At 38.0% G+C, this 27145-nt stretch overlaps 1 protein-coding gene across 1 annotated transcript; it reads right to left on the bottom strand.

Moving 5' to 3' along the window:
* Positions 1-7779: 7779 nt before the first annotated feature.
* On the bottom strand, positions 7780-25456 carry LOC140192502 (myosin-4). The gene is made up of 39 exons (XM_072250087.1): positions 25253-25456; positions 24936-25079; positions 23651-23807; positions 23533-23560; positions 23333-23441; positions 23147-23239; positions 22924-22987; positions 22723-22821; positions 22276-22379; positions 21854-21992; positions 21365-21483; positions 20260-20409; positions 19992-20162; positions 19593-19893; positions 19419-19492; positions 19182-19269; positions 18921-19038; positions 18688-18811; positions 18253-18389; positions 17898-18153; positions 17565-17807; positions 17294-17470; positions 17057-17202; positions 16640-16730; positions 16144-16533; positions 15911-16037; positions 15713-15831; positions 15420-15616; positions 15138-15321; positions 14318-14483; positions 13975-14099; positions 11952-12260; positions 11506-11709; positions 10886-11011; positions 10603-10773; positions 10403-10507; positions 9664-9759; positions 7933-8067; positions 7780-7794 (listed from the first exon to the last, which is right to left on the bottom strand). The coding sequence occupies exons 1-39, from the start codon at positions 25454-25456 to the stop codon at positions 7780-7782; spliced, it is 5805 nt and encodes a 1934-aa protein (XP_072106188.1).
* Positions 25457-27145: the final 1689 nt, after the last annotated feature.

Genomic DNA, 27145 nt, shown 5'->3' with positions numbered 1-27145 from the left:
AATTAGCAAGGATAAAGATTCAAAGTTCAAAGTACAATTATTTATCAATGTATACATTATACATTATAGAACCTTGAGACTCATCTCTTTATAGGCAGCCACAAAGCAAAGAAACCCACAAGATCCCGTAAAACAGAAGACTGCAGGTTTCCCCCACCAACCGAAGGTAGAGCGTTCCTATGAAATGGTTCGTAAGCCGAAATATCATAAAGCGAAGAAGCAATTACCATTTATTTATATGGGAAAATTTTGTGAGCGTTCGCCGACCAAAAATAACCTACCAAATCATGCCAAATAACACATAAAACCTAAAATAACAGTAACATATAGTAAAAGCAGGAATGATATGATAAATACACAGCCTATATAAAGTAGAAGTACTTTTCCACAATCATTGCCGGCACTGTTCTCCGTAGCGAAAATCTCACGCAAGCGCCGTCGGCAGAAAATCTCACGCAAGCGCTATTGGCAAAAACACGGCGCAAGCGCTCTCCAGTAATCTTTAAACTATGAAGCTGCCAAAGCACACTAAATAACACGTAAAAATACACAGCCGATATAAAGTAGAAATAATGTATGTACAGTGTAGTATCTCTTACTGGAATCTGGACAGCGCAGAGCACACTGATGATGGTGTGTTAGGCTGAGTCGTCGTAGGCAGGGTGGTGCAGTGGCCCTCACCCTCCGGGCCACCGACCGATACATTGCTGTGAAGCACGCAGGGGTCCAGTGGTAGCCGGGACGCACCCAGCACATCTTCAAGAAAAAAGCCGAAATAAACATGCTAATTAATTATGTGCTGCCCGACACGTAACTGTCGGCCCAGATCAGTGCCGATTGCCGATTGCATCGCCTCTGATCTGGGCCGACAATTACATGTGGGGTGGCACCTAATTAATTAGCATGTTTATTTCGGCTTTTTTCTTAAAGATGTGCTGTGTGCCTCCCAGCTACTGCTGCATTCTCCGCGAATCGGTACAGTATCTGTCCGGGGCCCGGGTGTTGGGGTGGTGGGACACGGGGGTGTCATCTCATCGTCGATTAGGGCAGGCAGCTCATCTTCTCCTATGACTGCCCGCCTCGACATCGAAGGTCGAGGTTCGTCGTCTGCTGTTGCTGATGTGGAAGACTTGCTTGACTGCTGAGCCTCGCGCATTTTTCTATCATACAATTCTTTGTAAGGACTCAAAGAATCTTGCAAATATCCCCTAAACCTACGTACCCTTTCAAAATTAAAGTCATACTTTATCATTACTCATTTGGTTTCGATTGTTATCCTTTCCTCTTCCAATTGCATCGGCTCTTCATCTATCAGTTCTTGGTCATGGGATGCCAAAACCTCTTCAACATCATCTTCGTCAGCTTCCACAAGCCAAACTCATTTTGTCCTTGTTTCGTAGTTTTACACTAAGTGTAATACCCTTACGAGCTCTTTCAGGCTTTTCCGACACCATAGAACTCATTTTGCAAACGACTGCTCACAGGCTCGTGTTAAAGCAATGCTGGCGAGAATGCCGTTCCGAATCCGGGGCGCACACTTCTTTTTATCGCGAGCTGATTTTTTTTGCGCGCTGAATTTTTTTTGTAACAGTGAAAACACCTTCTGAAAGCGAAAACGGTACTAATGTAGGTCTTTCGTAACAGTGAGGTTTCATAAAGCGAACGTTCGAAAAGCGGGGGACACCCGTATTATGTTCTGATGAAAGATGGTGCAACGCAGCTCGCAGCGGCCACTCCGGTGGTGATGTCTGTTATTTGTCATGTAGGGTGCCGTGCACAATCCCAGATTTGATGGAGACAGACGTGAGAGCACAGAGGAACATCTGGAGAAACTTCTGAAATGCCTGCTTCGATGCTGCTGCTACTGTGTGATCCAGAATCTCCGGAGGAGAAGGCCCTGAGTTCTCGGCTTTGCTTGTTGCTCGGCGGCCAGGGCGCGGTTGATGCGCTCGGCAGAGAATGGTGCTCGGAGAGACTTTGTCAGAGAGGCTGGTTGGAGGCTCGAAGTTTTTGGACTCAGAGTCTGCTGCGGTCAGGTGCTTCCAATGGTGCTGCATCACCGAGCTTTCGGCGCTTGGAGGTTCATGGCGGGAAGAGTTCCTCCCTTCTGCCATCTGCGTGGGATGATGAGTCTATCGGGACTTTAAGACTTCTTTTTTTACCGTGCCCGTGGTCTGCTCTTTATCAAATTATGGTATTGCTTTGCACTGTTGTAACTACATGTTATAATTATGTGGTTTTGTCAGTTTTAGTCCTGGTTTGTCCTGTGTTTTCTTGTGATATCATTCTGGAGGAACGTTGTATGATATTTTAATGCATGCATTTCTAAATGACAATAAACAAAACTTGGTACTTGGAAAAAGGTTTTTCTTAACAAATCATGCAAGCAATTAAAGTAAGCAAATGGGATTCAGAACAGAAATGAGTCTGTAGATATGAAACCCAGAACAGCCGGAGCAGGCCACACCATTAGTTTAGCGCAAAGCCAAGTAAACATTGTGGAGCCCTCAGACATGAAGCCCAGAGCAGAAGTAGAAAGGGTGAAGTTATAATAATATTATATGTAATATTAAAATATGAAGTGCCAGACAGGAGTACAGTCATTGTAGAGGCACTTAAAGTTAACTTAATAAACTTCAAGGCAACATTCCTGTTACAGCACAGCTTCAGCAACTCCAGTTCAATCCTAATCCAGGATGCTGCATGGAAGTTTCATACCTTTCCTTTGACTGCATGGGTTTCAACCAGGTGCTCCAGTTTCTCTCCATATTGCAAAGCTGTGCTGGTTAATAGGTTCATTCTCTACTGTAAATTTGCCTTTTGAATATGTAGCTAGAAGAAGAATTATCAGGTGTTATGGGGCTGAGAGAGAATAGAGAATTTTATGGAGAAATAAATGGAGGAATAGGATTGATGGGATTACGCTGAGAGTTGGCATGGACTCAATGAACTATATAGTCTCTCAGTATGTTATAAGAAATTACATGGGAAATAGGAAAATATGGGAAAGAGCTGAATGCAGTGTAGGTACTATATGAATTAGACACGAGATACTGCAGATGCTGGAAACCTAGAGCAATATACAGACATGGGAATAAACAGACATGTTTCAAGCCGAGGCCCTTCAAAATGACTGATGATGAAGGGGCTCGCCCCAAAACCTCAACTGATTATTCCCATCCATAGATGCTGCCTGACCTGATGAGCTCCTCCAGCACATTACAGGTATGAATCAAACTGAATGAACACAGAATTTTTGATACAGTATATGTTTCCAGAACCAGAATCTCTTAGAAATTGTAGATTTTGAAGCAATTCAACAAACATTAAAGTTTACGAGGATTCTAATACTTTAGAACAAAATATTGAATGATATGATAGATATCAATAGGAAGGATATCAATATCATGCTGTAATAGATATCAATGATATAAATGGTATCTTGATTAGATATCAACCCAGTGCAAACAGTTCTTCTTTCCTTAAACTTGGATAAAATTTATTTTTGAGTAGTTTCAGTTTTCATTGCTTTGTCAATTATCCAAGCATTTCCATTCAAAGTCATGAGTTGTTGCCTGATGAGATTCCTTAGGGCACAATTTTTTGTGACCCTAGCAGACTGAAAAGTTTATTCACTAAGCCAGGAAAATATCTCACCTATTGTTAGATATTTTCATCAATGAATTAAATATCCATTCAACAATATGAATTGTTGCTTTGGTGGATATATAAATATATTTTTGTCAGCTATACAGGGAGTTTTTTACAACCTGGAAATATGTCCATAGATAGACTCCCATTTATAACCATATAATCATATAACAATTACAGCATGGAAACAGGCCATCTCAGCCCTTCTAGTCCGTGCCGAACTCTTACTCTCACCTAGTCCCACCGACCTGCACTCAGCCCATAACCCTCCGTTCCTTTCCTGTCCATATATCTATCCAATTTAACTTTAAACGACAACATCGAACCTGCCTCAACCACTTCTGCTGGAAGCTCGTTCCACACAGCTACCACTCTCTGAGTAAAGAAGTTCCCCCTCATGTTACTCCTAAACTTTTGCCCTTTAAATCTCCTCATGTCCTCTTGTTTGAATCTCCCCCACTCTCAATGGAAAAAGCCTATCCATGTCAACTCTATCTATCCCCCTCATAATTTTAAATACCTCTATCAAGTCCCCCCTCAACCTTCTACGCTCCAAAGATAAAGACCTAACTTGTTCAACCTTTCTCTGTAACTTAGGAGATGAAACCCAGGCAACATTTTAGTAAATCTCCTCTGTACTCTCTCAATTTTATTGACATCTTTCCTATAATTCGGTGACCAGAACTGTACACAATACTCCAAATTCGGCTTCACCAATGCCTTACACAACTTCAACATTTCATCCCAACTCCCATACTCAATGCTCTGATTTATAAAGCCCAGCATACCAAAAGCTTTCTTCACCACCCTATCCACATGAGATTTCACCTTCAGGGAACTATGCACCATTATTCCCAAATCCCTCTATTCTACTGCATTCTTCAGTGCCCTACCATTTACTATATATGTCCTATTTTGATTAGTCCTACCAAAATGTAGCACCTCACATTTTTCAGCATTAAACTCCATCTGCCATCATCTGGGTAATATCTTAACAGATATTAACAGATTTGGGTAATATCTGTTGCTAAAACATTTGAGTAGTGGCTAATGGATTGGAAGTTACACCTACAATGGTCAAGCACCTATTCTTGGAATCTATTGTCAATGGCAATTTCATTGCATACTGAAAACCAATCACATCATGTCTATTGCAATGCACAAGTAAATACATCATTTTACTGTGATGTTCGTTTTTCACTGATCTATCTATGTAAATTACGCCACCAGTCCACAATCTCAATCTAAAGGTTAGCTGCATCAACAGTCAGTTATTTAAAGAAAGAAAAACACAAAAAGATAAACCATAAACTAACAGAGCAATTGTACAATGTTCAGAATCATTTATGATCACTAGGTTACCTTTGCTTTTACCGGGTAAAAATGTCCTCCTTGTTATTTGAAGCTACAGTGCCACCATGAATGATTTTCCAGTTTCGTTTGAGGTAAGTCCAATTTTATTGTGTTAATATGTGATTTAGAAAAGTGATTTGGCAGCAACTACTTGTTGATAAAAGAGTCTCTGTGCAGTGCCTTCTTTGTAATGGCAGTAATGAAGAGCATTCTGATGTATGCATTTTCACTATCCAGATGTTCCAGGGTTGAGTGAAGAGCCAATGAAATGACACTTGCTATTGAGCTATTGTGTTGGTAGGCGAATTCAAAGTCACTTCTCAGACATATGTTTCATCACCAACCTCTGAAAGCACTTCAACAGAGTGGAAAGTGTATGGTTATGCACTTTGGAAGAAGAAATAAACGGGCAGACTATTATTTAAATGGGGAGAGAATTCAAAGTTCTGAGATGCAACAGGCCTTGGGAGTCCTCGTGCAGGATACCCTGAAGGTTAACCTCCAGGTTGAGTTGGTGGTGAAGAAAGCAAATGCAATGTTGGCATTCATCTCTAGAGGAATAGAATATAGGAGCAGGGATGTGATGTTGAGGCTCTGTAAGGCACTGGTAAGACCTCACTTGGAGTAGTGTTGGGAGTTTTGGGCTCCTTATTTAAGAAAGGATATGCAGATGTTGGAGAGCGTTCAGAGAAGATTCACTAGAATGATTCCAGGAATGAGAGGGTTAACATATGAGGAACATTTGTCCACTCTTGGACTGTATTCCTTGGAGTTTAGAAGAATGAAGGGGGACCTCATAGAAACATTTCGAATGTTGAAAGGCATGGACAGAGTGGATGTGGCAAAATTGTTTCCCATGGTGGGGGAGTCTAGTACATGACTTCAGGATTGAAGGGCGCCCATGCAGAACAGAGATGCGAAGAAATTTCTTTAGCCAGAGGGTGGTGAATCTGTGGAATTTGTTGCCACGGGTGGCAGTGGAGGCCAAGTCATTTGGTGTATTTATGGCAGAGATTGATAGGTATCTGAGTAGCCAGGGCATCAAAGGTTATGGTGAGAAGGCAGGGGAGTGGGAGTAAATGGGAGAATGGATCAGCTCATGATAAAATGGCGGAGCAGACTCGATGGGCCAAATGGCCAACTTCTGCTCCTTTGTCTTATGGTCCTATGGATGTAAGTGCTACTGGATGACAATCATTGAGGCAGGTTACACATTCTTCTTGTGCATGGGTATAATTGAAGCCTACTTGAAGCAGGTGGGTACCACAGACTGCTGAAATGAGAGATTAAATATACAGTATCAGTGAACACTCATACGAGTCTTTAGTACTGAGCCAGGTACTCCATCTGGTCTAGATGCTTTCCGAGGGTTCACTCTTCTAATGGATACTCTCACACCAGCCTCAAACATTGAAATCACAGGGTCGTTAGGCTGTGGGAATTCGTGAAGGTTCCTCCATGTTTTGACAGTCAAAGCAAGCATAAAATGCATTAAGCTCCTCTGGGAACAAAACCTTGCTGTTCCCATGTCACTTGGTTTTACTTTGTAGGAAGTGATTATATTCAAGCCCTTCTACAGCTGTTGAGCATCCTTCTATGATTCAAGTTTGGTCTGGAGATGCTACTTTGCATGTGATATGACTTTCTGGATGTTGTACCTGGACCTCTTGTATGGTTTTGTATTTTACATGACTTGAACTCTACTGATTTGGTTCTCAGAAAATTGAAGATCTTTTCGTTCATCTAGGGCTTGTGGTTGGGGAGGACCCTGAATGTTTCGTGGGGGCACACTTGTCCACAATTGACTTTATATAGTGTTCATTGTTATAGTATTCAAAAAGGAGCCTCCAGTCCACTATGGCCACATTGAACACTAACTACCCATCCACAATAATACTATTTACCAGCATTTGGCACATTGCTAAACTATGGCAATTCAATTGCTCTTCTAGATATTTCTTAAATATATTGATATTTCCTATTTCTCAAGCCTTAGTTCAGCAACTTAGAGCAGTGTATCCTTGCATACATAAATAGAGAAAAAAAGGATTATTTAGATCTGCTTGCTGAAATTTTAAGGAGCAGTAAGTAGAGAATGATCTATTCTGGTCATCATACTGGAATAATGCAGTCCAACATGGTGAGAAAGCTAATTTTTTTTTACTGTACCCAATATTTTGCAAGACACCTTAAGAAAGAATAAAGGGGCCACTTCTGATTCCACGGCGGTTCTACTTGTACCACATTAACTCTTCCCCAGAATTACATTTCTGGATGTTGCCAGTGATATTGGTCACTCATAAATTAGCACTATGTGTGCAAAATGCCAATGGAGATAGCACAGGTACTTCATTTCAGGCAGAATGTATTAATAAGGCTTGAAACTCCTTTTATGTTTTGGCACAATTTGATTAGCAGATTGGTTTTCTGCTATGCCTGATTCTTGATTGAAACATATTTCATATGTGTCATTCCATGTTCGGCACAGCTTTGTGGGCCACAGGGCCTGTATTGTTCTGTAAGTTTTCTATTCCAATTATTTCTTAATATTATATTCCCATCAATATTTGTCTTTGTCTCATAATGCCTCGAGTTTTTTCCATATGTTGCTTATATCCTACCATGATGATTGAATCATCTAACAAGCATGAGTTGACAAAGATACATTTTAGTGTTGCACATTTATTTCTGTTGATATTACTACATTTATAAAACTATGTTACAGAGAAATACACATTTTGTGGATTTCTTCTTTGGACCGTTTCAGGTTGTCATCTACTCTTCAGCACTCTAGAAGGAAATGAAAATTGTTTAATTAGTGCAATAACTTGTGTGCCTTTGAAATTTACTTATACATTATTTACTGACAGAAATTATAAAAGTAATTTGAGTAAGTATTATAGTACCTCAGAGTAATTTTTACCATACCTTCATAGTAATGTCCCGGGTTTTAGATCTAAGTTTATTGACTTGAGATTCTGCAATGTCAGCACGTTCCTCGGCCTCCTCCAGTTCATGCTGCACCTTCCTGAACTTGGACAGGTGAATGTTGGCCTGTTCCTCCTACAGGAATACAATGTGAGAAATCATCAGATTGCATTCTAGAACATTGAAGAATATAATTTCTCACGACAAAAGGAATAAAGTAATTCTTCAGAATACTGTTGCTGAAGGCCATTATGTGTTTGAGGACTAATTATTAGGGTAGTAAAGGAATTTAAAGTTTTTCAGGTTGATTTGATTGTAAGGTGCAACAGTTTTGCTTTTCAAGAAAGAAGAGTGGATATTGGACAAATATACTTCAAGATTTGCATGTATGAGTTTAATCAAGTCTAGTTTTGAGGAAAGTTTCTGCTGATACATTTTGTGCTTTGTATTGAACTTTTTTTTGAAGGGAGGGAGTAATTTTTTTGAAGAAGTGTTATTTTTCAAGATCCAAGCCCTCTAGCCATAGTGTGCCAATGGAAATGTGCTGGTTCACTTGTTTGTCGTAAATAATTTGAATGAGAGTGTATGTGGCACGATTATGAAGTTTAGTGTCAAGCAATGTGTTATAGATAGTGAAAAGGATTGTCTAAAGTTACAATAGGATCTATATCAACTGGGAAAATGGGTAAAGCCAAATGTGAAGTGATGTATTTTAGGACCACAGAGTAGGACATACACAGAATAGCAAGCCCCAGGGGATTATGATGACTTAGTTATAGGTCAAAGAGTATAACCAAGTCCTGTCCTGCTGACTTTTAGACATTCACGGAAATTAGGTAGAAAAATGGAAAATCTGATTTCATCCTATTGAAACAAAATAGTGACATTCAGTGCTCTTATTCTCTAAATGAAGTGAATCTTTAAAATTGACCTGTTCATAAGTAATGACAATGAGCTTTGTGTTATGACAAATATTAGTGAGTTTAAGTGTATTCATAGAGATTTTCAGAATAATTTTTTCTATATTCTTTGGAGATTAGAGCAATGGGAGATAATCTCATTGAAACATTCATAAGGGATTTTAGGATCTACACTGATTAGTTGCATGGATTGCAATGCAAAAAAGAGTATAAATAAAACAAAGCAGATTTGATTTTTAATGACACTTCCAGCTCAACTTGGTAATTAAAAGAACTAAAAAATGCAATCTTATAGTTTGTACTCTAACATTGTGTGGATGATGAATACACATTATAAACCTCTGCGTAATTTCTATTTGTCTTATTTCCAAAAATGCTCTGTACTTGTTCAGTTAAGTAGAAAAATAAAAGATTCTTCAGTTTTGGTTTTCATCATCAATTATTACTGGGAACTTTTAAATCAGGTACACTGAATCGGATTGAATTAACTGAGCAGTGAATAGAGATAGCCTTATAAACTAAATAATTTCAGTGCTCCGTGCTCATTAATTTAGGAAGTTCTTAACTTCCAGGTAAAGCAGGTTATGTTATAAATGCTAACAATTACTCTTTATATTACAGAAGAATCTTAAGGGTCTCGGCCCAAAACGTCGACTGTACCTCTTCCTAGAGATGCTGCCTGGCCTGCTGCGTACACCAGCAACTTTTATGTGTGTTGCTTGAAATTCCAGCGTCTGCAGATTTCCTCATGTTTGTGAGTTAAATACAATATTTTTTTGAAAAAGTGCAATTGTAATTTATCATTACTTACAGACTCCTCACATTGTCTCTTGTAGGCCTTAACCTTCATCTGCAGCTTGTCAACCAAGTCCTGTAGTCTCAGGACATTCTTCCTATCTTCCTCTGACTGTGAATGTAAAAGAAGCAATATTTGTAATCATCTTTTAGTGTTCTTGCATTCTTATGTCACATACCAGGATAAATCCCATTGGTTTTGCTGGTCAACTCATGTAATGTAATGCCTCTGTCATATTACATTACTTGTCTCCTCACTGCTTCACTCAGTTTATCACCTCTGGGCCTTCTCGCTCCACTCATTGCCTTTAATGCACATTGCTAGCTTGCCAGTTTCTTTGAGGTCTCTATGCTCTTCTTAAAACCACAAGCCTCCCTCTGATTGGTGATAAGAAATATTTTCTTTTTAATTAGAATGATTCATATCAAAAATCAATAGTCCGTAGGATCCTAAAACGCCCTTGATGCAAGTCTTATGCTGTTCCCACCAGATAGCTGGTATTAAAGGCTTCTGCTACCTGAACCATGCAAATGAAAACACATGCTTTGCTCAATCAAAATTACTATGTTCATGACATAATCAGGACTTCAGGGAGCGTGGATCAGTCTTGAAGGACACAACAAACCTTGCAAGCTTGTCAGGACAGTCAGTTTGCTGAGTATAGGATCAGAAACTCCGTACAGATCATTATATGAGATGAGTGCAGCCTACAGGCCTTAAGTTGCACTCCATAAGATTATGAAATGTACAATACCTGATAGGTCAGTTCCTTGACTCTTCTCTCGTACTTGCGTACACCTTTAATGGCATCAGCACCTCGTTTCTGCTCAGATTCCAGCTCATTTTCCAGCTCACGTACCTAAACCCAGCACAAAATCGGATTAATTGTTAATATTCATTTCATATACAGAGGGGTCAGTGTGTAGCTTGTCATTAGATAATCTCATTGTTTACCCTGGCCTCCAGTTTCTGGAGCTGCTTCTTTCCTCCTTTCATAGCCAGCTGCTCAGCCTCATCCAGGCGATGCTGCAGATCCTTCACTGTCTGCTCAAGGTTCTTCTTCATTCTCTCCAGGTGAGCACTGGTGTCCTGTTCCTTCTTCAGCTCTTCAGCCATCATCGCAGCCTTGCAATTTGAGGCAATAGAACAAATCATTATTCAAGCTCAAAATCTAAGTCATACCAATAAGATAGTTAAATAAGAATCTGTATTTATATTTAAAAAACTTCCGATTTACATCAGTGATAGCCTTCTTGGCTTTCTCTTCAGCATTTCTTGACTCCTGGATAGTTTCTTCCATTTCAGACTGAAGATGGTTCAGGTCAGAGTCCAGCTTCTTCTTTGTATTGATGAGGCTAGTGTTCTGCAGGAAAAGACAACTCCTCATCAGTTTTGCAGGACTAAAGATAGTCGCGATTTCAATTCACAGTAAGAAGTCGCAGGGCTGGAAGAACATTGAGGGACAAGGTAATGAAAAGCAAAACTCAGCAAGAAGGATATTAATCAAACACAAACTTTTGTTAATCTCATGACAATGGATACTGCCTGCCTAATTAAATGCTGTGGAGAGATGGGGCACTCAGTTAAAATGTTTAAATAGGCCCTCAAATCAATATTCATTGCTGTTCTGAATTCCTGAGATTAGAACTCAGCAGGTTATAAACTGTAGCTTCCTATCACTGGTAATTCCTTCCTATGAAGCATTTTGGCAAGCAAGCAATTGAACAAAGCATTCATGAGATTCCTCCTTTAAATTAATCCTAGGCAGTGCTCTGTCGTAGCCTCATCTTCCATAGACTCCCTATATCATACAAGACCTGGATGCTTATACCAAATAACATTTATGTGAGGACAGACCTGAGTATGCAGCAGCTGAACTCTCTCAGTGACATCAACAAGCTCTTGTTCAGCAATTTTGCGAGATCTGTCTGTTTGTTCTAGAGCCGCTCTTATTTCTTCAATCTCAGCCTGTTGCAAGCCACTTCTGCGTTCCACCATGGCCAGTTGCTCCTTCAAGTCTTCCTGGCTTCTGCAAGCATCATCCAGCTGTAACTGGGTGTCCTGTTTGGAAGAAAGGGTTGCTTTCTTACCAGATACTACATTATACAGTATGTAATATTCATCTTGTACTTGAATCATCTTAAGCCATTTTTTCATTAATAAGTACCTTAGCTTGAAAAATCTAATGCTATTTTTGCAATTTATTTTAAGTTCTGTTATAAGATTGCGTAGATTTACTTAATTGTACAACATACAATATATAAATAACTTTAACCTGGACATTAATATCCCATCATATATACCTTTAATTGACCTTGCACGTTTCTGAGATGTTTCTGAGCTTCTGAGGCCTGACGATTGGCGTGTCCCAGCTGAATCTCCATTTCATTTAGATCGCCCTCCATTTTCTTCTTGATTCTAAGAGCATCATTTCTGCTCCTGACTTCAGCCTCCAAAGCACTTTGCATCGTGTCCACAACTCTCTGATGGTTCCTCTTCACCTGATCAATCTCCTCATCTTTCTCTGCAATCTTCCTGTCAACTTCAGATTTCACTTGGTTCAGTTCCAGCTGAATACGAAGGATCTTGCTCTCCTCATGTTCCAGAGAGGCCTACAAGAGGGGTCAAGTGAACTTGAGTATGTCCACACATTGTTATCATAAAGTTTGCTTTGACTTGCTTTGATACTAGTGCATTAAATTCAAGTATCTTTCTGGAATACTACATTATAAAAGTATTTAATGCACAGTGGTCTATTTAATAACTCCATAGATTTTGTCATCCTACATTTTCAAAAGTTATTAGATCCAGAGCAATTTGTAGAATGCTGAATTGAGAAAGTATCCAAGTGAGAGATGTTTTGCTGCCATCGAGTCTTATTAGAAACTTAGCTAATGCAATTTTTCTGAACCCCATTCTTGGGGATGCCTTCAAACTATTATCATTTTTCTATTTACAAAAGACCAATGAGTTGTAAGAGTTTGTTTTATTTTGTGTGTGACTTCCTTTTATTCCTATCTTCTAATAGAAGTTCATTAAGTAGATATCATAGCAGAAGTGTATAGAAAGAGATAAAATTTAAGCATATATTTAAAAGAGGAACAGGGAATTGCAGTTGGGGATAACTCATTTAACCTTTCTAACAATTGCAGTTGTCATAAAGGTTAAATGCCCTCACTGTAATACATCATTTACATCTTTGCCCTGGTTCAGCTTCACTGCTGCTGGAACTATTATCTATATGTTTTTGTAATATGGTAATCAGATTTTTTTTTATAATTTAATTCCTATCAGACACACTTGAACAATTTCAAGTCATGCAAATAATGTTAACCTCATCCGAACAAACACACACGGGTTCTGTTAATTATCATATCTTTTCACTGGCATGCAGTATATTGGCTTCTAGTCATGTAACCCTTCTTTATAAAGTTTGCAACCTAAAGTAATTTGTTTCCTCTCTTCCCCAGTTCTAATGAAGCATCTATGACCTGGTTCATTAACTCTGGCTTTGTTTCCACGGATGCAACCTGGCTGCTGAGTATTTCCAGCATCTTGTGTTTTATTTTCCTTCAGTCAGTATTTAATCATCCACTTACTGTTATTAGAATGTTGCTTTAGGATAATATGTGCTAATAATACAATCTGTGCCAGTTTGTGATGACATTTAGTCTGTGTTATACCTTGATAGTTTCACAGTAAGCCATGTGACTTTTTCAAAATATTATTTCCATCGATGGCCAGATATATTTGAAACCTTGGTTATCCAAATCTATGGAAAGGAGCTGTGATTTAATGTTAGATTCTTTTTGTGAATGTATAAGATAAGAATAATTGCAGTTTTTAAGTTTTATCAGTTTATCATTTTGTTTTACAAATATAGTAATCTCAATATAACGATGATTGTCAACTTGGAACTTTAACTATTGTGTTTACTTAGTTTTTCACTCCACTAACTGTCATTTATGCATGTATTTCTCCCAGTTGCTGTTTATATTTTAGACTTTTAAGATCCAGAGTATGTTGAAATTGCACCCATCAATTTGATTCAAACCACCATTAATCTAATAAATATGATGTTAAATGTTACCAGCAATTTATCTTTCCCTGTAATGCAATCCATGCTTTAAAAAGAACATCTCTTAAGTACTCTCAATTTAATGTCATTTCATCTATTTGTTCCTTCCCTAGTGAAACCTTTAGAGCTTTAGTTTTTGTTAATGCTGCTCAATGACGTGTTATTGCAATTTCTACTGTATTTAACAACTAATATAAGTCCAATTTTCTATTTCTAACAGGTATTACTATAATAATTGTGAATTTTACCTCTGCCTCCTCCAACGCGGACTGAATTTCACTCTTCTCCTGCTCAGCTGACTTCTTTGCCTTTTCCATCTCATGAAGGGCCTTGCCACTTTCACCCAGTTGCTCAGTCAGATCAGAAATCTCCTCTTTTTTTGAAAGGTATTGTTAATTAGACACATATTGTACTCATAAAACTAAGTTTACAGAAAAAATACAAGGATATGATATTATTAAAGTGGAATGAATTCTCAAGAGAATGAAGGTTAATGAGCCAGAATGGAGTCTATAATTTAATTGCAAGATAAACAGGCATCTATTTGATAACATCAATACTTTAAAATGCTTAAATAAGATTTAAACTTACGCTGCAGGTTTTTGTTCTCTCGTTTAAGAGTTTCAAGATGATCCAGAGACTCCTCATACGCATTTTTCATCTTGAAGATTTCAGTACTCAGACTGCGAGATTCCTTCAGAGCTGCTTCCAGTTCTGCTTGGCTTTCCTCGTATTTCTGTTTCCAGTCAGCCAGAACCTTAATTGTACAATTGCAAATGTTAGAAATGAAATTTGAGGCTACATTTTCATCTCAGTAACATTGAGGTCTAATAGCTGGAGAGCATGAAGTTCAGAGTTCAACATAAAAACTGGGAATTAATCAATTTTCAAGCTGTTGGATAATATCACGTATACATATGTAACAGATGAGAAAGGACTGCTTCCAGAAAAATGTATCTGCTCAGGATGTACATTTGTTATTGCACAGTTTTAAAAGAACTTAGTCGTTTGCACGCTGTAGTGCTTGTACATTTCACATTTAAGCAGACCACTGAAACCTTGCTACTGACTTTCTATTATATCATCTGATTTTCAACTTGATTCCAATTAACACTGTTGCTCCTGATGACCTGCTAATTTTACTAAACAATCATTTATTGATGCCAAATCTCCTGCCTTTATTGACAGAATTTTTTTTGCCTGAAATCATTACCATGTAAAATGTTCCGTTTTATCAATTCAGTTCTAATGAGGAACTTAGATTGAATGGATTTTATCAAGTCATTAACGAGGTCAAATCCTCACATAAAATGAACCTGCTTGTCTTTCTCTAACTAAAACTGATCAGTATGGTAACTTCTTTTAAAATGACACAGAAGGAAAGAGAAGCGATGAAATAATCTCCTCTCACCTTGTCAAAATTCTTTTGTTTCTTGTCGAGAGCTGCTGCTGCTGAATTTGCCCTCTCAACATCCACCATTAGATCCTCAACTTCACCCTGCAATCTCTGCTTAGTCTTTTCCAATGAAGCGCATTTGGAGTTCACAGCCTCAATGTGCTCTTCTGCATCCTGCAGGCGTTGAGCAAGTTTCTTCCTGAATGGTGGGAAGGTAGCATAATAATAGTGGTGCGAGAATACAAAAAATCATTGACAGAATGTGGTGGGAGAACCCAGGTTACTTTCATTACATACTTGGCTTCTTCCAGTTCCTCTGTGCGCTGAATTGCATCAGTTTCATATTTCGTTCTCCACTGAGCCACTTCACTGTTGGCCTTGGACATCCCACGTTGGAGCTCAGCCTTTGCCTCCATTTCCTCTTCATATTGTTCACGGAGGAGATCACAGTCATGGCGGGCAGATTGCAGAGCATGTGCCAGAGCACCCTTAGCCTGAAATCATTACCGTGTACAATGTTGAAATGATTCTCATCATCTTTGGGATTATTAGCAGGTAACTAGTTATTTGTTCATGTTCCAATTTTGTACCTTAGTTTCTTCCTCCAGCTGCCTCTTGAGTTCCTCAATCTGCTGGGTGTATCCTTGTTTCCCTCTTGTCAGCTGAGATACTAAGGCCTCTTTCTCCTCCACCTGCCGGTTCAGTTCCCCTGAAGATGAGAGAGATTGTGAGTGAAAATTCAGAAAACATTGTACGTGATGAAGAACAAATACAGAAATTATGACTACCGTTTTCTGTTGCAAGACGTGCTTTTTGAGTTGATAAGTCATTGATCAAACGTTGATGTTCATCATGTTTGGTCTTCATTTCACTGACCTGGTCCTCCAGGGTTCTGGACACTTTCTCAAGGTTTGCCTGAAACCAAAATACCAAATTTTTAGAAAATGAAACCAACAAGACAATAGTTACAATTGCAAATTAACTCTGCAGGTGTAGTATTTAGTGTCCTCTGTCACTGTACCTTAGTTTTGGACACTGACTCCATGTTGCTGGCAAGGTCATCAATTTCCATCTTCAGCTCACTCTTTTCCTTCTCGAGTTTCTGTTTCACACGTTGCAGATTGTCGATTTGTTCCCCAAGCTCTGCAACACTGTCAGCCTGCTTCTTGCGAAGAGCAGCAGCTGTGGCTTCATGCTGGAGGGTAGATTCTTCCAGGTCACGGCGCATTTTCTGAAATTCTGCCTCTCGTTTCTTGTTCATTTCAATCTGAGCTGCAGTTGCCCCACCAGCTTCTTCCAGTCGCTCACTGATCTCTTCAAGTTCCCGAGAAAGATCAGCTCTGAGTTTCTCAGTCTTGGCACGAGCAGCACGTTCAGCTTCAATCTCTTCCTCAAGCTCCTCAATACGGGCCTTAAGATAAATATGCATTGATTATGATGACGGAACCAGTAATATGAGTTCAAACTCATGACCTTTATTAAGTGGGATTGATAAATTCACTAGACATATGCATCACCTGTAACTCTTTAATCTTTTTCTGCAGCTGGGAAGCCATTGCCTGCTCATCTTCAACTTTGCTTTGAAGCTGGCTGATTTCAAACTCTTTCCTTTAATAAAAAAGAATGATGAATTAATTAATATAAAATATTTAAGTAACTTACACAAAAAGTATCCTATTCCCACTGGCAAGAAATAGTTTTGTATTAGTGAGCAGATTCCTGACAGATACAAAAGTGGTAAAATTAAAGTTTCTTTGAAGTAGATATCCATTTATATAATTGCAGTACAGTCTAGTCACAGTAGTTCAACGCATACAACTTAATTTAAGTTCTCCACAAATGTAATGGCAATGTCTAGAATGTTATGCATGAAATTAGCAAGACAGGTGGTTTTGTAAAAACAGATCTATTTTCCTCATCAATGTAATACTGACTTCTTTAGTTTCTCATCCAGTTGTTGCTTGTCATTCTCCAAATCCATTACTACTTCTTGTGACAGCTTCAAGTCACCTTCAAGCTTTCTCTTAGAACGCTCAAGATCCATGCGGAGTTTCTTCTCCTGCTCCAAAGAGCCTTCAAGCTTTTAAAAGCAAAATACTATTTTATCAAGATTCAATTCAAGGGAAGGATTTCTAAAAGTTATGTGAATAATTGTTATTTTGAATACCTACATCATCAACTTGCTGTTCCAATTTAGTCTTTGTTTTGGTCAGAGTGTTGACTTTGTCTTCCTCAGCCTGGAGGTCATCCAGGGTTTGCTGATGGGCCTCCTGGAGGGCTTTCTTTTCCTTTGTTAACTTAACGATGCTTTCATCAAGAGTGGCCATTTCTTCAGTGAGATTTTTAACCTATGTTCAGCAAACAAATATGATTAGAGTAATTTAAATACATACAATCATCACATATCTAAAACTTCTAAGTGTTTATGGCCATCATAATCACCTTGTTCTCAGTGGCGTGTTTCTCTTTTTCAACTTTGGCCAATGTCAGCTCCAAGTCATCAATATCTTTCTTCAGTTCTGAACACTCATCCTCCAGTTTCCTTTTCTTAGCTGTAAGCTCAGCATTTATCTCCTCTTCATCTTCCAGTCTTTCATTAGCTTCCTTCAATTTAGCCTCCAGCTGAATTTTATTTTTAATCAGTCCCTCACATCTTTCTTCTGCATCTGCCAGAGTTTCACTTTCCTGTCATAAAATGATGCAATGAATTATACTAGGATGCGTTTTGTAATGTGTACACATGCATAACAATACAAAGATGGTCAACATAGATACCGCTTGGACTTGAAGTTGGAGATCATTCTTTTCCTGTACGAGGGCCACCATTTTCTCTTCTAATTCCTTCCTCCGAGCTTCAGATTTGGCAAGTGCTTCCTTAGTTTTCTCAAACTCATCTTTCATATTTGCCATTTCCTTTTCAGTTTCAGCACTCTTCAGAAGAGGTTTGATTTTGAAGTACAGTTGCATCCATGGCCAGTGTTTGACATTTGTGAATGCACGGATGTTGTACTGCAGAGTATACAGTGCTTCTCTAAAGGACAGAGTAAAGTGAACAGAGATTATATTTTTACCTTAATGATTTAAAATGTGTTTATTTCAAATTAACCCTACTCTGAAAAGCAACATTTACCTTCTTTCCATCATTCTCTTAAATTCAACTCTCATCAAGAAGCCACGACACATAGCCTGAGTACGGGTAACAAGCTGTGCTAACTTGTCATCTCTCATCTCTTCAAGTAAACCCAAGAGACCAGCCTTGAAGAACACCTGAAGCAAAGTAAGTAACCATTTTAATTTTCAATTCTCAAAAAACAACACATTTTTCAAAGACAAATTTAATCTGTTTTCATGCTCATAAGTATATCAGAAAATTAGTCTAGGATGTATATTTTTTCCTGAACTGACCCCAGTGGAGTAGTTTGGAAGTTGCTCCACTTATCCAGACCAGAGTAACATTAAAGTGGTATATCAATTCAAAGGTATCCTAGATTACATTCAAAACTATATTTACAATTCATCACCTTGGTATTTCACATGAACAAACTTGCAGTTTCCACATTTTTACCTTGGTGTGTCCAAACTTGTACTGGGTATGATCTACATCAATAGATCCCAATAACTTCTCAGACGCCTTCTTGCTATCAATGAACTGGCCTTCTGGGATGGCACTTGCATTTAGAACTCGGTACCTGTTGCATTTGAATTTTACACATGTTACAGCTGATTTTCATTTCAATTAATTATACTGAAGAATTGATTTACATGGAAAAGTGAAATGTTGACCTTGGTATATCTTACCTTTGCTTGAAGTCACCATAAATGATTCTGCTTGGGAACCCCTTTCTGCAAATTCTGATACCTTCCAGCACACCATTGCACCTCAGCTGATGTATAACAAGGTAATTATCCATGGCACCTGGGATTTACAATATCAATATTAAGTCTAATTATTAAAGTAGAACAAAATTCTATGTCATGCTACATTGAGTTAACAACAGAAAATTGTTACTCATTGTAATAATAATAACAATGGAGTTTGGTGATGGAAATATGACTTGCCTGGTGTCTTTGTCTCATTCGGGATGATACAACGCACAAAATGTGGATGTGTGGTTCTCAGGTTCGTCATCAGTTTGCCCAAGTTTTCCTTTGAGGTGAACAATGATCCAACAGATGCAATTACAAAATTGTTAATTAGCCTGAAAAATCTTTATCAGTGCTTTTAAAATTACGACAATATTATTGAAACCTTGTTCACTAGATTGTGAGAAATGAATGTGAAAGAGAAATTCTTACCCTGAACAGAGCAGATACTGTCTGGAAGGAACCACCCTTCTTTTTGCCTCCTTTCTTGCCACCACCACCTTCAGCTGTAAAGAAACAACATAGTTGTTTGTTCTAAACACCAGGAAATGGAAAGAAGAACTGCTGGCAAAATAATAGTTTCCAATGACTGTGTAAGAACTTTACCTTCGGGAGGTGCAGCATAGAGGTGAGCCAAGAGTTTCATTGACGATTTCTGGAACAGTCCAGTTACAGTTTCATTCAGTGGATCCTTGTTCTTATCCAGCCAGCCATTAACATTGTAGTCAACAGTGCCAGCATAATGGACCAGTGAGAAGTGGGCTTCAGCCTTTCCTTTGGCAGGTTTGGGCTTCTGGAAGTTGTTTGACTTACCAAGATGCTGATCATACAGTTTATTCTTGAAGGTATTGTCTGTGGCCTTGGGGACAATGCACTCCTCTTCAAGGATTGAGAAGATGCCCATAGGCTGTGGGAATCCCAGTGTTTGTTTTGGTGAGTGTTTACATCAGCATAACACACAATAAATATTGACTTTCCATGAATGTCTTACACATCATTACCCACCTTCTCAATAAGTTCAATGCAAGCAGCCAGATCCATACCAAAGTCAATGAATTCCCATTCAATTCCTTCCTTCTTGTACTCCTCTTGTTCCAGAACGAACATGTGGTGGTTGAAGAACTGTTGCAGTTTCTCATTAGTGAAGTTGATACATAATTGCTCCAGGCTGTTGAACTGCACACATAGAAAGATATGTGGGATACTTAGTAAAATTTAATTGTCACTCAACTAAAAACTTATTCAAATCAATGTTTATGTTTCTGATACTTACATCAAAAATTTCAAAACCAGCAATATCCAGCACACCAATGAAATACTGCCTGGCCTGCTTTGTGTCCAGTTGTTGATTAATACGGACGACCATCCATAAGAACATTTTCTCAAAAATGGATTTGGAAAGAGCACCAACTGAATTATACACCTGAAAGAATATAATTTGATCAATACTTGAAAAATCTTCTACATATCAATTACAGTGGATTTTCTAATTACAGTGGATTCTGGTTATTTGGGCTATCATTTAATTGGGGTAGTTGTATATTTGTTATAACTCTTAAAGTACAAAAAATAATTGAGAAAGTAGCCAGAATTCCCTTTATTTATATGGGACACTATGCTCCTTAACTGGGACAAGAGGCTATTGCCAAATTAATTTCTAACGGCATCTAACGAGTGCAGTTTTGTGGTTGTTGGACACTAAACCATGCTTAGAGTAAACAGTGTTTAAGTAGCTTCAGTTGCATGTGGTTGTGTTCAAAAATGAGTGATATTTGTCACTGGTAATTGTTGAGAAATAAGCAGTAAGGTAACTCAGAATTGTTGTGCTCACTGCGGTTTCAAGCATTCAGGCTTGATGCCTGAAACAGCCAGCAGTGAAAATGAAACTATTTTGCTCCTTTAACAAGTTAGGAATGACCAAGAATTTTAGCTATCCACAATTATCTTGAATGGTACAATGCAAATGATGACTTGGTGGATTCAATCGTCAAAACCTTTTATGAAGGCAGTTCATTACCCGCATTAGATGTTTACGCTGATTTTGTTCATTTATAGTCAATCAAAAGAACAGAGCAACATACATTGGATGAGTTACTCAGTCAATACCTGTATGGAACTAATACTAATACATACACGGTTTTATAGTACTGTCATATTGTTAGTGTTGTAATCACCTGCTTTTCATTTAAATACACAACTTGTCACTCAGTTAAAAGGTAGTTTGTCTTTTTTATACTTTTTAAAACTATTTCCTTAAAGCTTCAGCTAATTGGGGAGCTGTTTACTTGGGCCAAAATGTACTGGTCCCCATGTGTCCCTATTAACCAGAATCCATTGTAAATACACAAACATTTTACTTGAAGTTTTTATAACTGTACCTGCTGAACAGTCTGACCTTTGGTCACAAATTCATTGCCAACCTTTACTCGTGGAAAGCACAATGCCTTTAGTAAATCTGCTGAGTTCAGACCAGTCAAGTAGGCAACTTTGTCAGCATCTAACACAAAGTAAGAAGTAATCAAGTGTGTTAGAAATACTAAAGATATGAATCAATGTTGCTACTGTGGCTGATCACTAAATTCTCTAAGCAAAAATACTGAGTATGCAATTAGTATTTAAAACGAATTCTCTGGTTTAAGATGTGCATTACCTGAACAAAAACATACTGTACAATCAAGCACCAACACACAAAGAATTCTTTCCAGAATATTTCCCAAAAATAAAGCTGCAAATCACTTCAACACAAGTTCATTTCCTTTATGCTTTAGACTTTGAAAGAACTTCAGTATTAACCAGATTGAAGTTTGATATGGAATATGTTAAATTTAGTAAATAATAAAATTCTGTGAGTTTCTTGAAAGTGTTACCTTCTGTGCCATCGGGTTCTGCCTGCTCTTCACGCTGCTTTTGCTTGAATCTCATGTTTCCAAAGTGCATTACTGCTCCAGTGAGTTTGTAGATGCCCCACTTCTCATCATTGGTGAAGCCCAGGACATCAATGGCAGTCTGTACACCAAACAACAGATTTAGTATTTAATAGAAACCACTCATGTAATGTGTTGTAGCTCAAAATATTAAAAGTTTTTAATTTTTTAATTGAGAATGCTGATAAACTTCGATGATTGCCAATTTTCTCTTTTTTTGGATCTTCTGGATAAACTTCAATTCAAATCCTTTATTGCTTGGTAAAATGGAATACAAAAAAAATGTATCTGGAAAAATGTGAACAACTAAAGATATACTAGTTAAGAAGATATACAGTAAATGAAGCTATGTTGTAAATACTCACATCAGTTGCCACTAATTCTTCTTTATCATCAATACTGGCAACAGTGATCTCACCCTGGCTGATGAATGGATAGTCATAGGGGTTGGTGGTAATGAGACAAGACTCTGCCAAAAACAGATACTTTCTTGGTGAAATTGTGATTAACCAAATGAAAGCATGTAATCTGACAACGTCATTCGATTTTGTCTCTTCCATTCAAGCAACTTGTTGAGTTGTGTTTAAACAACTGGAGAATATTTGTAAGTTTTGTAAATGAGGTGGTATCAAATAAATATGAATTACAATGAAAGGAGGAAATAACAGGATACACTACAATATCACTTAAAGTCAGAGATGAAACGTAATATTGCAAACAGTAGTATATTGAAATCTGTTAGCAATATTTTTCCCATGTTAACAGAAAAAGGAAAACTGAAGATGTCAATGTTCCAAAACATTGAACCTTACCAACAATTTCTGGTTTGTGATTGGTCATCATCTGGTAGAAAATGTGGTAACTCCTTTCAGCTTTCAGCTGGAATGTAACTCTGGACTTTTCCAGTAGATCTGGATAGTTATGAGTAAATGTAGATTTAGTATAGAACAGACCAACATGATAGCAATTTGATTTACAACTAATATTTCCATTTCCGTTTCCACTGCACTTACAAGTTTCAATGTCAGCAGAAGCCAGTTTCCCCGTGGTACCGAAGTGAATTCTGATGAATTTACCCTTGATGTGAAAGATATTCAAGTCAGCGGTGAAACAAAGTCAGAGAACGTGCAGAATATAATGTTATTGAAACCTTTCTATTGTTAAACCGGACAGTTAATAGATCTCACACTGTGGGGTGTAACGGCTGTAACAGTCGGAAAGTTTGAAGACACTTACAAAGCGAGACGAATTGTCGTTTCTCACAGTCTTGGCATTACCGAAGGCTTCCAACAGCGGGTTGGCCTGGATGATTTGATCCTCCAGGGTCCCCTGTAAAAATAGTTTTGGTTATCAGAAGTTAGTCATTTATTGAGCTAAGCAACGAAAAGTTTCCGATGTCAATGAAATTAGTTCTAACTGTACCTTGCCAGATGGCTCCTTCTTCTTGCCGGGTTCACCAGCAGCTGCGACCAATGCAAAGTACTGGATGACACGTTTCGTGTTTACAGTCTTGCCGGCACCGGATTCTCCGCTGAAGACGAGAGCATAGCATGAAGAACTCAACAGCTGTGCCACAAATAATAAAGTGATTTTAAAAGGCAACCAGAATCTACAAAACTTACGTGATCAAGATCGACTGGTTTTCCCGATCTGTAAGACAAAGAAACGAAAGATGGATGAATTTGTGTCAGGGTTCTTATTTCAGCAAAAAAAAACAGTACTGCAAAAGTGATAATTTACCAGTCAACATGAACTGATAAGCATTATCAGAGATGGAGAAGATGTGGGGAGGAGCTTCTTGACGTTTCTTGCCCCTGTAGCCAGCCACGACCTCAGCATTGTACACAGGCAACCACTTGTAGGGGTTCACGGTGACACAGAACAACCCAGAATAGGTCTAAAGGCAGAGAAGATATTTATAATTAATGATTCACCTTTTTTCATTTTTCCTTAAATTTAAAGAATTTGCAAGAACAATGCTTTTCGTTGTCTCAGAGAAGCAGGCATAACTGGTGGCATTATTGTGTCCCAGTCTCAGGGTTCAATAATAGTCCTGAATGCTGTTTCTGGAGTTGGAAAATTCTCCACATGACTTAATGGAGTTCACCAAATACTACAGTTTCATTCTACAGCCCAAGTATGTGTTGGCAATTTTCCAGGTAAATGGTCCTTGGTGTAGTTGGGTGTCCAGAGAATCGCGGAAAGTTGATGTGTATTCGAGAGGAGAATATGTAACTGTAAAATAACTAGGAATGGGATTATTCTAGGAGCCAACATATACTTGATCTACTCAATCTTTCCCATCTATTTTGTAGAAAATGTGATAAAAAGGCATTTATCTAAAATCAAAATATATGCAGTACTGTACTTGGCTTTGTAAGTAAAGCAAGAACAATATCGTATTTGCTGAAACGCTATAAATAACGAGATCCAACAAGCTGCAGTTTTTGGAATTGAACGAAAAAAAAAGACTGTTGGAGATCTATGGGTCAATCGGTACTTGTGGAGGCAAAGGAACAGTCGATGTTTCGAGTCGAAGCCCTAATGCAGAAATGTCGACTTTTCCCCACAAATGATACTTGACTCGTCTAGTTCCTCCAGCGTTTTTTTGTTTGCATCACCTATTGTGGTTTGTTGTGAAATTCCTATTAACGGAGGGCGCAAGTAAATTTACCTCAATGAATATGTATGTGACCACAAATTGAAGAGACCGAGCCATGTTAGAATATGTAGAGATTAAATAGTTGTCAGGACGCTAGATTACTAAAGATCCCAGAATTATTGGAGGTGGCGAGAGTCGAGTAATTAAATTACTTCTTGCACCGAGATTTATTTGCATCGAGAATGCATTATTCGAAAGTTGAAATCACATTCAATTGTACTTTTAAAAAAGATTCATTAACGTAAAGAACAATATCGCAGGGAGTTGGGAAAAAGTATGGAGAATAGAACTAATTTGACGGCCGTGTCACAGAATGACCGCCTTCTCTGGGTTATTATGATCATCTAACAATATTGTACTTACGTAGATCATCCAGGCTGCATAACGCTCTTTGAGGTTAAACAACACGGATGCCTCATTCAGATGAGTCAGCATAGCCATGTCTTCGATTTTATCGAATTTTGGAGGGTTCATTGGCAGGACATCGTCGTCTTTAACGGTTACGGACTGAAAGGAATCAACAGGTACATGTAAATAAATATGGCAACGGCACAGACTCGATGGGCAAAACTGCCTAATTCCACTTATGTCTTAAGGCACGGACAACCATGTTGTATTTAAGAAAAGTTGAGCCATCTTAAGCCAACAAGAGTTTTCGGTATAATTTAACATTAACTGACCCTCTTGTCTTTTTCTGTCTCCACGGTGGTTTTGCCACCCTCCTTACTCTTGACCATGGCCTTCACATACAATTCTTTGCTATCGGGGATGTAGCAGGCGGTTTTAGCATCGAACGGTCGGTTCTGCGCCTCGAGTCTTTCTTTATCCGACTTCCGTAAAAACGGCGCCGCCGACCCAAACACTGCCATTTCTGAGTCCCCCATGGCTTCGATCTATCGCTGGAATATACAAGGAACAATTAAATTACTTAATCTCGCATAATATCAGCATACTGCATGTATTGCTTGTAGAAAACAATAAATTCTGTTTTTTTTAAATGCGGCATAACACTGAACTATGATTTAGAGAGAAGCATTAATTTTTCTCCTTTATTTCTGAGTTTCTGAATTTTCTTTTGATTATTTTTGTCCCCTATCGTAGTGATTGATAAAGTACAATGCATTTATAACAATTATATGAACATCTTATTTAAATGAGTTGTATTAAATGAGTATCCTTCACCCTTCAATGCATTTAGATCTCTGAAATAATCGCGTTTTGTGATCTGATTGAGACCATATTAAAATACAGTTTCTACCTTGACTATTAAAAAGCCTCCATATCTAATTTTTGGCTGTGCATTCAGCTTGAACTGTTATTCATTAGAAATCTTTTCTAACTCGTATACTATAATGGATACAGTTACTTTAAGGATAATAAAATGAGGGAATCATTCGGAAGTTTCGTGTTTGCACATCTTTTTCATTAACTATTAATTTGTTTGGCATGTTCAGAATGGTAAGTAAATAATCCAGTGAAAGTATTTTTTCAATTACATTAATATTAAAACGTAAGGTTTGGGCATTGTGGGTAGTAACTGTGCCATAGTTGCATAAAGTATGTGAATATTTACATTTCATTAAATTCATCTACTATACAGTACTTCTGGATGGAAACAGCTGCTTGGGTTGCGACTTAGGTGAACAAATGTCGAATGATTGAAGTGTTTAGCATACCACGAACTTGGACGTTCTGTGCTTGAAAGTGAAACAACAAATTCAACAAAACATAACTACGTATAATTGAACTTTGCTTATTGGCTTTATGTTTAACAAAAGGAGTTCACACTTGCTTGATTTTAACGTATTACCTTTGTCAGTCCCCCGTAAGATCCTCTACGCCAATTCTACCAAAAGAAGAAACAAAACACAATGGGTAAATTCACGTCTTTCTTTCTCTCTGATTTAAGTATGCTGATTACATTTACATCGTTGGGTACTCATTGATAATCTCCTGGATTATTCTGTTGTGAAGAATATACCATGTTCTACACAGCTTGATGAGATCTGCCTGCCAATTACTTCATCGGAGAGATGAAAAAATATTGTAATTAAGATGAAGTTAGTGAGAAACTTACCCAGATGGTTGGACACCAGCAGTTCTCTCTGTTCTCTGCACAACTTATATATACCGTTTTTTGTCAGCACAGCAGGTTCAGTTCCCATATTTAGTATACAAACACCTGATCATTTCATCAGCTGGTATTCTAATATCAGGATATAATTAGAGAAGCACAGTCAGTAATTTGATTTGGAATTCTTTACCATTCATTTATTCATCATTCCTGTGTGTCCATATAAGATGAACATACACAAGTGACACATGATAAGTCCAGTGTTTAAATTCTTCTCTCAGTGAACCTCTATAATAAGTCTCTGCTTAATTGGTAGTGCTTTCTTGATAGGGACAAACTGTCTAAAATTCAGAAATCCATTGAGCAGGTCTATTGTAAAGATTTTTTAAACTATGGGAAAATCATGTCTAATATTTAACTGAAGCTTTAATTTTGATGCAAATTCTAAATTTCCCAGCAGATATTTATTAATATTGTATAGTACAAAGTGGACCCAGTG

Source organism: Mobula birostris, unplaced genomic scaffold (assembly GCF_030028105.1).
Source record: "Mobula birostris isolate sMobBir1 unplaced genomic scaffold, sMobBir1.hap1 scaffold_1561, whole genome shotgun sequence".
Lineage (NCBI taxonomy): Eukaryota > Metazoa > Chordata > Chondrichthyes > Myliobatiformes > Myliobatidae > Mobula > Mobula birostris.
The sequence above is the reverse complement of the archived record's forward strand: the minus strand, read 5'-3'. Positions and strand labels throughout refer to the sequence as shown.

Bases quoted from the DNA above. Each gene is read 5' to 3' on its own strand.
- LOC140192502 (XM_072250087.1), bottom strand. From the start codon at position 25,456: ATGGGGGACTCAGAAATGGCAGTGTTTGGGTCGGCGGCGCCGTTTTTA. The intron at 16,534-16,639 runs GTGATGCATATG...ATTTATCTTAAG, and splicing joins AAAAGATTAAAGAGTTACAG to GCCCGTATTGAGGAGCTTGA. The intron at 11,012-11,505 runs GTCTGTCCTCAC...CTTTTCCTGCAG, and splicing joins TTCAGCTGCTGCATACTCAG to AACACTAGCCTCATCAATAC.